This window comes from Podarcis gaigeae (assembly GCF_964106915.1).
Source record: "Podarcis gaigeae genome assembly, chromosome: 6".
In the NCBI taxonomy this organism is placed as follows: Eukaryota; Metazoa; Chordata; class Lepidosauria; order Squamata; family Lacertidae; genus Podarcis; species Podarcis gaigeae.
In genome coordinates this window covers 69,230,183-69,245,045 of record NC_139682.1, presented here as the reverse complement: position 1 = coordinate 69,245,045, position 14,863 = coordinate 69,230,183, and the positions used below count along the sequence as shown (strand labels likewise).

Below are 14,863 nucleotides of genomic sequence, written 5' to 3'. Positions count from 1 at the left end.
TGTAAAATGCTGCCTTCCTCCTTCTGCCAAAATCCCCCTGTCTGCAAACACTGGCAGGGGCAGCTGACTGAGAGAAATGATGACCATCTCCATCTACAAACCCGTTCTGAGACACTGACTAGCACTAGGGGGAGCCCACAGACTTAAGGTGGCCATCACTGAGTAATCCCAGCATGCACACCCCTTTTTCTGGACACCCCCTGGCCTAGAACTTCTTTCCTTGTTAAGAATCAGCAGAGGAATTGTTCCCACAGCGACAGATCCGATAGCCATGTGCAAGGCCTAGTCCCCAGTTTGACCAGGAATTTTCTTCTGAGGGCTCAAGGACAACAGCACGTAGTGTCTTGATTTGATAGGGTTGGGCTTTGGGTTAGAAAAGGAACCAGCGGAGCAATGTTACTAAATTTACTGTTGCTGGGAATTCAGGCTGCAATCCTGGGCCCGCTTATCTCACGGAACATAGTGCTGTTTGCTAGGACTGAGCCACACAGCGTGTTTTCTGTGGGGTGCTTCTTTTGCTGAAATCCCATTCAAACCAGCTGCAGACTGAAAGTGACCAGCTGGTGCTTTTCAACCGCTGCATTTGCAAGCAGTGTTTACCAGTCCCGAATATTGTGCAAAAGGATGGCTAGTCTAGGGTCGCCACCTTTCCCTTATAATAAGGGGACCTGCTGACCAGGGAAGCGGTGGGTACTAGGTGGCTGTGTGGGTCCTTGTTGGTTTTACACACTTCCTTGACCCTGTTCCTTTATAGAGGGGTTAGGTGGATATTGCAGGCATAGTCTATAGGTACCAATGAAACCCCCTCCCCTCCCCCCCAAAACCACCTCATGACTATTTAAGTGTTTTAAATGTGTGCTGCAGATGAAGACTCAAACTCCCTTGCAAGAAACGGTTAACAGCCCCAAATTCTCTTTCAGCCTGATCCTTTGAAAATAGAAATAAGCCCCGACTAGTTCAGCTGAATATAGTATGCAGAGGATTGGAGCCTTAAAATGGTGGCTGTTTTTAAGTTATTTAAATAAATATGATGGAAAATAATGTCTAAAGGACTATGGAATTATCACTCTCATCCTTTGGAAGTCTATGTTGACTCTCTGGCACCTGAGACAGAATGATTTGAATTGTCCCACTTCCCGTAGGATGAAAATGAGGAGGGGGGAGGGGAGTTCTGTACACACCAACAAAGAATCTTGATTCCGGTGGGGGGAGGGGTTGTGGAAGTGAGATTGTGGCATGGGGAGGTTGCTAGGCGGTAGAGACACACACCTGCTGGCTGCCCTTCTCCTCCGCCTGTGGCTGGGCTCAGGCACGTGCCCCTGCGAAAACCCCGTGCTCTGCAACCCCATCTCTGAAAGCAGAGAGTTCGAGGTGCGCAGGAACAAGGTCCCTTATGGGAACCATGCGGGGGTAAAATTTATTATTATTGTTATTTTGCAATGAATAGGATTAAAGGGCACATCATGTCTGATGTAGATTTTTTCAATTTTGTTGTTTTGTATGGGACAATGACAATAAAGATTATCATATCATATGTGGACCAGCCAATCCCTAACAACAAAATGGAGAAATCTAGCAGGCGGTTGCAAAGTCACCTCCTGCGCTGCCCACCTGTTTTAAGGCTACTCGGCCTGCTGTGTTTTCTTCCTCAAAGGGTAGCTCCGATTTTATGGAGCAGGGGAGGAAGGAGCTCTGGCAGAGGGCCTTCCAGGGAATATAGGACACTCTCCCCTCTGAAGGCAGACAACTCAGAGAGTGCCTTAAGCTGTCACCACCACTCCATTCTCGATTTCCAGGCTGCACCCACTCCCTCCATCCAGTGGTGTATCGTGGGTTGCCAGTGCATGGGGCCCGCATGGGAGGGAGGGAAACGGTTGGAGTATGCATGCACACATTCAATGGCTTCACGGTGTCCACGTCATCCAGGAAATTGCAGCCGCAGAGAAAGAGGAGTTGTTCTGTTGTCTGGAGAGGTCACTCCCTGGTTCGCATGGAGAAGCCATTTTCAAAAGAGCCCAGCGACGGAAGCATGCAGCTGTATTGAGGCAGCACTGGATGTTGAAATTTTGCGACCCCTAACAATTTTGTGCCCGGGCAACTCCCATACCACACCAATACCTCCATCTGTTCAGAAAGGAAAGAAGGTAATCTTTCCTCAGATGAGGTAGAAGGGGAAGAGGAGAAGGGAGAGATTGTGGGATCTCTTAAGTTACTTTCCCTTAACAAGTTACGTTTTTCCCTTCCTGTTCTGTTGTTTATTTGACTTACTTGCTTAAGCATTAACTGAACTCGTGAGGGCCGTGCCCTGCCCACCAGATGTACCCTCTAAAATTTTCATTCCCTGCCAATATGGGGGGGCAGGTAACATCCCACACAGACTCCCCTTCCTCCCTACAGAGAAGGAACTTATCGTGATAAATACCAACTTTCGCACCTCCATATCAGGAGAAGCTTCCTCTGTTATTCCCGCCGCCGCCCCCCCCCCCTGACATGTAACAAAGGCACAGAAGCACAAACATAGAAATCCTGGGATATTGGGTGAGGATGCCTCTAGGACTCAGGAGGGCTTATGTGTAAGTTGGGGTTTCCCCTTGTACAAAACTGAGTGACAGTGCATTCTGTATCAAAACAGTAGAAAAAGAGTTGCCTTGTAGTAGGAGGCATGTAGCGACCAAAGGAGACAAATTGAACATATATTTTTGGGCGGCAGTGTACTGCTGGATCCACAATCTGTTGGGCACTCTACTTTTTATGAATTCGCAACGCAACACTTTATTGTTCAACTGCAAGAGTGTGCTTGGCATTTGAGACATTAAACAAATAATAGAGCTGATGAAGAGAGTTAACATCTCCAGCTGTTGAGGAGTGAGAAAGAGCTATCTACTTTGCTGTGCCTCTGCAGGTCTTTGTATTTGATGTCGGCGGGAAGACTTGGAAGCTCTATGACTGGTCGCAAATTACGACAGTGGCGGTTTTTGGAAAATATGACCCTGAGCTCATGTGCTATGCTCATTCGAAAGGATCCAGAGTAGTTTTAAAAGGTATCTTCTGAGCAGGGTAATAAGAACATTTTTGCGCAGACTTGGAATGGATGCTTTCTGAAGTATAGGTCCCTTGTAGGTCAATGAAGTTTACTTCCATTAAGTGCACATATGATGGCAGACCTTAATATGACCCTATATGAGAATCACATAACAACTGTAGTGTGTGAAAGTGAGTTGTTCCACCAGCTGGTACTACCCGAGAGGCCTAGAACTGGCTAATAATCTCCAGTCTACGTTAAGATGCCTCTGCTATAAAAGAAAGAAAATAGTCTGCATTGCATTGCTTTTGGGGAATCTCTCTTTTGAAGGTTCACAGCTTTAGATGCATGTAGAATCTGTTGCTCACCCACCTAAACAAGTTCCACTGATTTCATAGACATTCTTCAGGTAGCCTTTCCCAGGAATGCTGTTCAACTGCCGCCACCCATCTTGGTGTGGAAATCCCCAAAGGCATATGGCAAAACATCCTCTCCCTGATTCAACAAAATCAGCTTGTGTATTCAGCCACTGTAGCAGCAGATACACATCTGGCATTAGCTTCGCCCAAGGCATGATGAAGAGCAGCAATGGCTGGAAAAAGATAGACATAACATTTTACAAGGACAGGAAGGAACACCACAGACAGAATAATTGTCACACACAGGAGGAATAGGGATGTAGTTTGAATGCTTCACCTATAGTTTTATAAACCTTTTAAATGTGTGAAGACGAATGGATATCATTAATATTGCAGTTGTTGCATAAGGGATTTTTTTTGACTGAAAGGTAATTGAGATGAATAAGATTTTGGAACACAGAAACAAAGTAAGTCATCAAACCATCAATTCTAGCATGCAGAAGGCCACCTACGGTAAATTATATAATGATTGGGATTAGTAATTGTATTATAATTTGGCATTGTTATAATGAGACTATCATTGCATAGCTGTAATTGAAAACTAATAAAAATTATTGTAAAAAAATAATAATACACACCTGGCAATCCATCTGTATCTGTATCACAAATTGACTTTATTGAATTGGCTGTATGCAGCTGTGGCCTCTGCATCCCCATTTGGGGCCACTAATTATTGCAACTGACTAACTGCCCTTCATTAGAGCTATAACAAGACCAATGTGTTTACTTTATTTCCAACCATTTTTAAAATCTTATCTCCCTGCCCCCAAAAGGAGATTCAAAGTCTATAGGTATAGACAGTAATAAAATAAGTGGTTAAAACTCTAATCCTAAAGTCATGTGGTAGACTTCTGAGTAAACATATTTAAGATGCCGGTGGTATTTTTATATATAGGGAACAACCATTTTGCATGTGTTCAAAGCACATGCAACCATGCGCCATTTTTAGACCTGGAAGATGGCGTAATGGGAGTTCGTGTCCCGCTGATGTGTGCAATGACCCAGAATGCAACTGTTTATATAAACATCTCATCTAGTGAAATTTGTATTTACATTTGTATTAATTTGGTGAAAATTTGTTTTTTTAAAAAATTGGAAAATCAATAAAAACAATAGGCCAAATATATATATATATACCATCTAGTGATGCAAAACTTTGACAACTGATTGCCATTTGTTCTTTAGGAGACATACCTCTGAAGAAAATTGTTAACCCTGCTGCCAGGACCGCCTGGATAAACCATCAGGTGGCCCTGGCCAAAAGGCAGTACATGGATGGAATCAATATAGACATTGAGCAACAGGTTAAAAAGTATTCGGCCAAATATTATGCATTGACAGCTTTGGTTGAAGAAATGACAGAAGCATTTCACAAAGAAATTCCAGGATCACAGGTAAAAATAAAGCAGATTCCTCCTACAGGTTGTTTACATATCACATGATGAAGTGTTTCACTCCAGTGGATGGGATTCAAGGCTCCTGCTGGCATTTCCCATTGTGAGCACAAATTTTGGTCCTGAATATAGGTGTAGAACTCTAAAACTATGGAGAACTGCAAAATTCTACAGTACAAATCCTACAAACACCTTCCTATCTACTCAAAGTCATTTCTCCTGCATATTCCCCATCTTACATGTTAATTTATCATTAATAGCTATACCCCACACCTCTTTATATCATTTTTCCATTTTATATTCTGCTTGCCCCTTCCACTTCCTAGCTATAGTTTGTGCAGCTGCCAATAAATTTGTGAGCAAGTCCTTCATAGTCTCTTCTTATGTTCCTATAGTAGCAGATGATTATGATGGTTGGCATTTCTATTTATTACTCACACTTCTTCACTATAAGGTATTTTAAATTGTTGTAACCCATCATGGGATCTTAATAATAGTAAAAAACAATTTAAAACTAATTACAGTCCCAAGAATAGTCTGGGTCCTAAAAATACGCTCCCCCCCACAGGTTCACTGTTTGTCAAAAACAAATACAGTGGTACCTCAGGCTACAGACGCTTCAGGTTACAGACGCTTCAGGTTACAGACTCTGCTAACCCAGAAATAGTACCTCGGGTTAAGAACTTTGCTTCAGGATAAGAACAGAAATTGTGCATCGGCGGTGTGGTGGCAGCAGCGGGAGGCCCCATTAGCTAAAGTGGTACCTCAGGTTAAGAACAGTTTCAGGTTAAGAATGGACCTCCAGAATGAATTAAGTTCTTAACCCGAGGTACCACTGTAACCTAAAACCAACTAACCAACCCTTTATCCACTTAAGCCACAATCCCATCTGAGAGCACTGTTGCGTCCTTTTAGAGTATCTGTGCCAGCTTTCTGGCCTTCTGTGAACACCTATTCTGTAACGGATAGCCAGTGCTTTTTTTCCTTTAAAAAATATATGTTTAGGGGTACTCTCATTTTCCTACTCATATTGAAATACTGCACCTCAGTGAGCCCAAACTTAGATTCACAAAATGTTTAGGGGTATGCGTACCCCTGCGTACCCCCCCCCCCCCGGAAAAAAGCACTGAATTCACAACATATATGTGTTCAGCTAGGCTGTGGGAAAACCCAAATCTATGCAAAGTGTGAAGAGCTGGCTGCTCAAATTGTGGGTGGCTGCACTAATGGAGAAAATTGGCAAGCTAGTCTTGAAATTTAGCCTGGAATCCCACACTTACCTGGGTGTGTGCCCCATTGAATACAGTAGGACATACACCCGAGGAAACATGCATAGAAATCAGCTCTAATGACACTCCCTTGTTATAATTTGGAAAAAATAATAGGCATATATATATATATATATATATATATATATATATTTCTGATAACGCTGCAGTTGAGGTGGAAACATTTTTTCGATTGTAATTTTTAATGCAGTGTTATTGGGCAGGGGTCAGCAAACTTTTTGAGCAGGGGGCCGATCCACTGTCCCTCAGACCTTGTGGGGGGGCCAGACAACTTGTTTTTTTGGGGGGATGAATGAATTCCTATGCCCCACAACTAACCCAGAGAAAGCACACATTCTACTCATGTAAAAACACTAGGCAGGCACCGCAAATAACCCGGAGATGCATTTTAAATAAAAGGGCACATTCTACTCATGTAAAAACACACTGATTCCTGGACTGTCTGCAGGCCAGATTTAGAAGGCGATTGTTTCTACAAATAATGACTGTTTAGTGACAAACGTACAGTTCTCTTTCCTCCACAGGTAACTTTTGATGTACCCTGGTGTCCAGAATGCATATACAAAAGAGTATACAACTATACTGGGATAGCTAATTCCTGTGATTTCGTGTTTGTGATGTCTTATGATGAACAGAGTCAGATGTGGTCACATTGCATACTAGGAGCTAACGCTCCATACAACCAAACCTTAGCTGGTAAGAGTTAGCCTCAGTTTATGCACTATGAAAGTCTACTGGACATTGGCAGTAGGCTTAGCAACCCTAAGAACCTTAATTAGAATAAATTATGTAAATTGTGGAACTTCGAATAAATCTGTATATTGCTTGGAAGCGATACATTAAAACTATGTTTGAGAGAGTTGCAATGCACATCTTTAAGCAGCTACAGTAGTAGAAATCCCAGTTGTGGATCTTGGTTCTAAAGGAAATGTAGCCACCTTAAAATCTGTCAACATCTGTTCTTATATTAAGGTGCCTTCTTGATAAGAGTAAGACATAAATCACATGAAAAATGGAATCACACAGCACTCTTCAAAGGTAGCTAGCTGCATGTGAAAAAGACTCGGAGGGCTAGTTGTATCTTGAATATGTTTCTCAACAGCTTTTGATTTGTTAATGCTACAAACGTAGCTGCAGGCGTGGAAGTAAGAATAAAAAAGCAGGCAGGTAAATGTTAAATTTTATATTAAATTAGGCTATGACAATTATATTCGCATCGGCATTAATCCCAAAAAGCTTGTGATGGGTGTTCCATGGTATGGCTATGATTATACCTGCCGAGGTTTATCTAAGGTAAGAGAAAGACTGCTAATTTCTAACTATGTTTTGCTCACTGTGGTTTATAAAGTTTGTTTTTGTGGGCACGGATTCTACACTGATTCAAAACTGTTGTAACAGCCTGCGTTTTACCTCCGCCCAATTCTATAAATTTGCACACCGTGGTTAGTGTGTGGTGTACTTAAGCAGGATTTTGTTAAGAAAATGGAGAGCTTGTTAAACAGGAGATATCTTATTTCTGAGAGATTTTAATGGGGTAGTAGACTCATGTGTGGACGAGGAATTAAAACATATGCACGTGATCTACATAGCGCTTCTTGTGTTTTAGTACACTTGCATGACACAAGTTGTGTTTCTTCAGGACCATGTTTGTTCCGTTGCAAAAATCCCCTTCCGAGGGGCTCCATGCAGTAATCCTGCGGGACACCAAGTGCCCTACAAAGCAATAATGAAGCAGATAGTTCCCAGATCCCTGTCTGGGATCCTGTGGGATAAGGAACAGAAAGCTCCATATGTGGAATACAAGGCAAGTTGTATAAAATTCCTTTATATGTTTTTTTAAAAAACCATTTATTTATTATTCTATATATAAAAAAGAAAGTTACAGCAGTGCATCTGTTCATTCAGGATTTAATCCCTCCTGGCAAGAAGCCACCTCCTACATTCCTAGTTCCAACACACAAAATTCTGGTAATCTCATGGTTGTCTATCAGCTTTCTGTAATAACTGGAGAAGAGAGAAAATGATAAATGCACAACAGCAATAATTTAACCAAAGGAGGAGGAAAGGTGGACGGAAAGTAATCTGTTTATTTTTTTATTTAATTTTTATTAGAATTTTATTTACAACATAACACAAACCCCCAATACACAAATCCACCCTCATTAAACATGAACTTAACATACAGTTAGCATAACATTCAACAATACAAACAACCAAATAAAAGACTTCCTTTATCCTGTATCTGGCCTCTTTATTTACTTCTTATAATCTGTTTCCTTTATGAATAATTATTAAGATTTTCCTAATTATATAAATATCCACAAAGCCTCCTGAAGACATTAATAGAAACAGGTATGTATTTTAGGGCACTGTTTTGTGAAGCATTCTCTGCATTTCCCCCATGCTTTTTGAAACTCTTGTCTAGTGTGATCTCTAACTGCCTCTGTTAATCTAGCCAGTTCAATATACTCTAATGGTTTATCTTGCCATTCCTTTTTTGTTGGCACAGTTTCTTTTTTCCAGTTTTCAGCAATTATTAAAAATTTCTCTTTTAGCTAGTTGCATCAGTCCCTGTAACCAAGTCTGTATTGAAGGGGATTAGCTTCCCAGTAGCACCATATTGATTTTACTTTTACTATCAAGCAAGTTTAATTATAATAATGTTATCATTTATACCCCGCCCGTCTGGCTGGGTTTCCCCAGGCGGATTGCAGCATATCTAAAAAACATAATAAAGAACACATATCAAGCATTTAAAACCTCCCAATACAGGGCTGCCTTCAGAAGTCTTCTAAAAGTTGTGTGATACTTTATCTCCTTGACATCTGAAGGAAGGGCGTTCCATAGGGCGGGCGCCACTGCTGAGAAGACCTTCTGCCTGGTTCCCTGTAACATCACTTCTCACAGTAAGGGAACCACCAGAAGGCCCTCAGAGGAGGCTTTCAGAGCCCCATACATCTGGCAAGGAGCCGAAAATTGTAACGACAAAAGAAAACTTGCCTACTCTTTCCCATCAGCTTTCTGCAGAATAATTTTCAGAAGATACCAGATCTATTGAACTGGCCAGTGTGTGTATAGTCCTAGTTCAGGCTTCCTCAACCTTGGCCCTCCAGATGTTTTGAGACTACAATTCCCATCATCCCTGACCACTGGTCCTGCTAGCTAGGGATCATGGGTGTGGTAGGCCAAAAGCATCTGGAAGGCCGAGGCTGAGGAAGCCTGCCCTAGTTCCTTGGATTTCTCCTGTGCTCACGAACACCTAAAGCTGTGAGGCTGGGTTTGGAAAGAACACAGGGAAAGCATGTTAACATCTTTTCTCTGACGCATTTGCAGGACGCACGGGGCGCTTTCCACCAAGTGTGGTTTGACGATCCCAGGAGCATTTCTCTGAAGGCAGCCTATGTGAAAAAATGGGGCTTACGAGGTATTGGCATGTGGCATGCGGATTGTCTTAGCTACTCCGGAGACTCGGCAGCACAAGGGCAGACAGCAGCAATGTGGGAGGCCTTGAAACCAAAGTGACTTTAGGAAAATGTGGGTTAAAATTTGGACAGCTGTGAATGGCTAATTTCCTTCATGGGCATAGACTGCCAAGAGGGGAGAATCCTTTGAAATGTACCTCACCTTTCCCTCACTATAGTAAAAAGGCATACTATGTACTATTGTACCAATGGATTCTTACTGTTGTTTATTTATTTCTGTATAAGAAGGGGGGAAATGTTACAGCGTGGCCCTGCGTATGTTACCTTGAGTTCCCTGGAAGAAAGGCAACATAAAAATGTAATAAACGAGTCACCAATTGAAAACCTTCTATAGCTGCGATTGGACCTCATTACTTGACTTAAAACATGCATGCTATGAACGTTAGGCAGTATTTGGGGATATGCTGCTGCAGTTAAAACGAGCGTCACGCTGCGCAAATGAAAGCCATGCATAATTTCTCATACACAAACTAAAAAATGAACAGTCTCTTATTTGGATGGGGAGCAAGAAATATCACATTACTGAATTATTTATGCTTTCCGTAGCCTAGTTCAATATGAGTAATTCAGTAGGACTGCTTGGCTGTGTCTTTAGGCCTTCACTTTTAAAAACTATATAACAAAACATTGTTAACAGTTGTATTACGTTTAGGCTTGTTTTTATCAGATAAGTTGAATAGTTACTTAAAAAAAAAGTTCTAAACTTCTTTCCAAAAAATAATTTAATACATTCATTTCAAATTATCTTTAAAACCATTCATACGACATAACACAATTTTAGTCATACAGCATTTTAATATTGAAAGAGGAAGCCTGTTGATCCCTAAATATATGTGTCACACACACACACACACACACACACACACACACTGCTATTATCTGCACTGAAAGATGTCATCTGTAGTCCTGTGTACAGAACTGTAGCCTAAGTGGCATTTGGGAGTCTGTTCAGAAGTGCCCTGGGTGGGTGAAATGGGAAGCAAATTTTTTCATTGGGCTAGTGCAAGCCTCTTGCACGAGCCTAAATAGCTTGCTCAGTCCTGGCACTAATCTACTTTAATCAATCACCTGGTCAAGGAAGTGAGAAAGTCAGATGGTCTGCACTGAGACTTATTCTCTGCCATCCCTTCGAAGTTGGCTGGCTGTCAAAAGTGACGATGCCACCCATTTATTTAGAATATTTGTGCACAGAAAAAAACATACACTTGTGTTTAACTTGCATAGTACACACACACACACAGAGAGAGAGAGAGAGAGAGAGAGAGAGAGAGAGAGAGAGAGGAAGAGAGAGATTGTAATAAAACTTTGAAGTGGATTACAAGGAATATTAACTCAGTAAAGAAATAGTTAAAATAATTGAAAATCCTCCAGACTTTGTTCCGCAGATATGTACATTGCTAACAAGCAATAGCATACCTTTTCATCCTATTCTTCGTGCGAGAGCATGGCAGCCATTTTGGGTGCTGCGATCTCACCCCAATAACTCTGGTCTCTTAGGTACATCTCTGATGGCTAGTAACACCTGTGTGACATTTTTGACATTGAGCAGCTTTATTTTGCATTGTTCTGCATCACTTTTTTTAAAAAATCTTTCATGGGTCCCCCCCACTTTGCTAAAAGATTTGAATATGGTGCATTTCTTCTGCCCAGTGATGGACAACAGATCTCCCCTGTTTAAACAGAGAGACAAAAAACATGAACTTTTGCCTCCTGCAGGAATATTGCTCCCTCCTTGCAAATAAAGCTGATGTTCCCAAGGCTTCAAAACACATTTGAGCCAGGGCTTTTCTCCCGCCAGAACTCGCTGGAACTCTGTTGTGGCACCTCTCAGGTGGGCGCCATTGCCATTCTAAGAGAACAAGGGAGAGGTTCGTGGTGAGTTCCGGCACCTTTTTTTCTAGAAAAATAGCACCGATTTGAACCAGCCCTTAATTTTAAGTCTTTCACAAGGAATGAATTGGCAACTTCTGTTTTCTTAATAAAAGCAAACAAATCTGGCATCTAAAATTAAGCACGAAGCGAAATAGAGTGAGTCCCTATCCTAAAAAGGATTTAAAGCAGGGATGTCCAAAGTCTGTTTCAGGGGCTCAATCAACTATATTGGGGTTAAATCCTTAAAAAAGCTCAACAATTTTGGTTGGTCCTCACGGATGTTCACTTCATCAAATCTGGCCCTCTTTGAAAAATGTTTGGGCACCCCAATAAAGGTTTTTCTGAATAATACTAGTGCTAGGGATTGCTCAATGTTTGCAGAGTTCCTCTTCCCAAAAGCGTTGCAGGATTTTAATATCCTCTTTCATATTTCATATCGTCTATTACTCATAGTAATTAGCACTTCCTTGTCAGCTTTCCAGCTGTTGCCATGTTAATGCCTCCTATTTGGCTCCTTGACTAGACGTATGACACGGTTTTCAGGCAGGAAGAGCTCACGGGCAGGGCTTGCCGAAATTTACCACAGATGAGGCATTTACATTCCAGAAACTCATTCTCTGAGGATGATAACAGGTCTAAGATCTGATCGGAATATGGTGGCTGATGGATTTACTTTGTTGCGTTTACCTTTTTTAACCAAATCAATTTTTGTTAAAAGTAAATCCATCAGCTGCCATTATTTAGATGCATTGTAATCTTGTGAAGGGCAAGTTGTTTCTCAACTTCTACAGAAAGAACGGAAGCTTGTTTACAAGATGAACCAACACCAGTGTGGGGCCTAAGGCGTAAGGTTTAGATAGATCTCCATTATCTGCTTCTTGCATCGTTCACCCATCTCAGCTACCCACTAAGCCGCCAAGGGACTTCAACTAGCCACGAGCAAATGTAAACCCAATAGCAGTCTTCCTCTACTACATTGTTGATCTTGCTAACAATTAAAAACTTGGGGTTGAGAGTGGAAAGCAAGAAGCTATGTAGCAGCTTACTCAGAAGCAGAGACCTTTCTTTTACACCAGAATTGCAACTGCAGAAGAGGAAAAAGGAGTCAAATGTGGTTTCCATAAATGAGAATGATTATAGTAGTAATACTAGATGCTGGCTGCTTCCTCCTATCTCACTCTACATGGAAGCAAGACTAGGGCTGTGTAATTGCTATATATTTGAAGCCCGTTCCTCTCATCAAAGAATTCTGGACACTGTAGTTTTACCCCTCACAGTTTCAACCCCCCCCCAAAAAAAACCCCCATTAACAAACTGCAGTACTCATAATTCTTTGGAAAAAAGGATATGGCTTAAAGTGTAATGTGTCTATTGAGATGCAACTTACAAGTGTGTTTAAGTTTATAACCAGTTTTTTGATTTTCAAAACACTTAGATTTGAAATAAATACAAAAAGTGGAGACGTTTACTTATAGGTTTTTTTTTGTCTTTTGTCTTTAGATTTCTTATAAATGTTGGTTTCCCCCAATCTGTAGTAGATAACTGTCCACACACACTGTGGCACACGCAGAACCAGCCCTGCTTAACAGGCAACGTGCAGCGTCCGGGAGAAGCTTCAGACAGCATCCTAATCACCAGAGGATGTTGGGAAGAATTCAGGAGTCAACTGAGGCGGCTCTTTGCCATTAAGAAGAAGCCAACTACTGGAGCTGCAGTGGTTTTGGAGTCAGGCTTCCATTGCAATACACACCAGAAGGATTTTCCACCTCCCCCTGTGAGGAAAGGTTCCAGCATTGGGGACTTTTCAGTTTAGAGTAAAAGCAAGTAAGAGGTGACATGACAGACGTTTATAAAATTATGCATGGGATGGAGAAAATGGATAGAGGAAAGCTTCCCTCCATTTTCTCATAACACAAGAATTCATGGACATCAATGAAGCTGGATGTGGGAAGATTCAGGTGATATGGAGGTACTTCTTCAAGCAACTGCATATTTGAACTATGGAGCTTGCTCCCACAGAAGACAGTTCTGGCCACCTACTCGGATGGCTTTAAAAGAGGACGAGATAAATTCATGCTTCAACAAATCAACAGCTACTAGCCATGACGATTATGGGCCAATTCCTGACTGAACGGACTGCTTGCGATGCAGCCAGCTTTTATGTCCTGGCGGTGGACCCGACTGAACACTGGCTCTGTCAGGTCCGTCGCTGAAGCAACCCCCGGCCAACTAGAGCCATGACTGACCCATTTTAAATTTTCATTTTCAGCAGGCAATCTCACTAGCTCCCACGGCCGGCTGAGGGCGACTGTGGCGTCAGCTGGTTGCGAGGGCAGGCCCCCCTCACCCACCTACCCCAGCTATCTAGCGGCCAGGCTGCTATTGCTACCACCACCTGGAAAACAGGTGTGTGGTCTTTCTGTTGTGAAGACAGGATGTTAGATGGGTCATAGCCCTGCTCCAGTGGGTTCTACCTATGTTCCCGCTTCCAACTGACATTTTGTCCCTGCGCATGGATATTCGTTACTGGAATGAGGTGGTAATGCCATTTAACGCCAGCAGTAGAATTATTACAGTTGTGATGAATTACTGTTGTTCAACATTCATTTTCAACACACACAACATCTCTCCTATAGCTGAACAAATTTAAAGCTGGAAGAAATAGGTTCTGGGAGTAGCTATACAAATATGCAGAGAAGAATCTCACAAACGGGAGCCAGCTAATAGACTTGTCCTTCAGGGTGGAGTCTTAAAGAAGACTGAACTTTCTTGTGCGCCAATTCTGCCTTCAGTGCTCGCAAATCAGAAGCTGCCTGCTTCCTCATCTAGAAAAAAAGATTCCGAGATTGCAAAAGGAAGAATGAAATTAGAACCTTCGTATTATTTTATAGATACAGTTCAACCTTTATGTGGATTAATAACCATTTCCTTGTTCTTTCATCTTTCAAGCCCAATGAGTTAAAGGATGAACCATTTTGGTTTGTTTCTGGCATATTAAGGTCACTAGTAATGGCAAGCCCTAGTGTACAAATTACATCATATTCCCATTAATGAGAGTGGGAAATGAGGTGAAGAAATACCATAGATTGTAGTGCAGATCTCAAAGTGGTGTGTTTCTGTTCCTGTGATTTTTCTGACCACAAATTGCCAATTGTTGTTGTATTATTAGTACAATACCATAAATGTACAACACATTTTAGAGGGTAGTATAAGCAAAAGAGGTCCCTGGGCTACATTTAGACTACTGAATAGCGCACTTCATCTTGGTACTCCGTGTTGGCAGGTACAATGCTTAAAGCAGAGATGCTAAACATGTTTGGATCCCAGGCACATTTGGAATTTTGAAAAAGTGGTACAGGCACAGCGGATGTGAGAAAACATCATG

At 41.8% G+C, this 14,863-nt stretch overlaps 2 protein-coding genes across 10 annotated transcripts in view; one reads left to right on the top strand and one right to left on the bottom strand.

Moving 5' to 3' along the window:
• Window positions 1-1,200: 1,200 nt before the first annotated feature.
• LOC310846626 (di-N-acetylchitobiase-like) lies at window positions 1,201-9,935 on the top strand. Of its 4 annotated transcripts, XM_083743555.1 has the most exons (7): window positions 1,207-1,410; window positions 2,903-3,041; window positions 4,627-4,835; window positions 6,649-6,820; window positions 7,320-7,417; window positions 7,764-7,928; window positions 9,458-9,935. In XM_083743555.1, exons 1-7 carry the CDS (start codon window positions 1,237-1,239, stop codon window positions 9,644-9,646), a joined length of 1,146 nt encoding a protein of 381 aa, XP_083599681.1. In that variant the 5' UTR covers window positions 1,207-1,236; the 3' UTR covers window positions 9,647-9,935. The 4 variants fall into 4 exon arrangements, with proteins under 4 accessions (XP_083599679.1, XP_083599680.1, XP_083599678.1 ...); XM_083743553.1 differs by lacking the exon at window positions 9,458-9,935 and having other exon boundaries at window positions 1,201-1,386; window positions 7,764-9,439; XM_083743554.1 differs by lacking the exon at window positions 9,458-9,935 and having other exon boundaries at window positions 1,205-1,371; window positions 7,764-9,439.
• An 823-nt stretch (window positions 9,936-10,758) lies between these two features.
• The window catches only part of SPATA1 (spermatogenesis associated 1), a 34,629-nt gene continuing 30,524 nt past the window's right edge, over window positions 10,759-14,863 (bottom strand). For all 6 annotated transcript variants that reach the window (XM_083743420.1, XM_083743421.1, XM_083743419.1 and 3 more), the window contains one exon: window positions 10,759-14,303. In XM_083743420.1, the coding sequence (XP_083599546.1) occupies window positions 14,199-14,303 (105 nt within the window). In that variant the 3' untranslated portion in view covers window positions 10,759-14,198. The remainder of the gene's footprint in view (window positions 14,304-14,863) is intronic.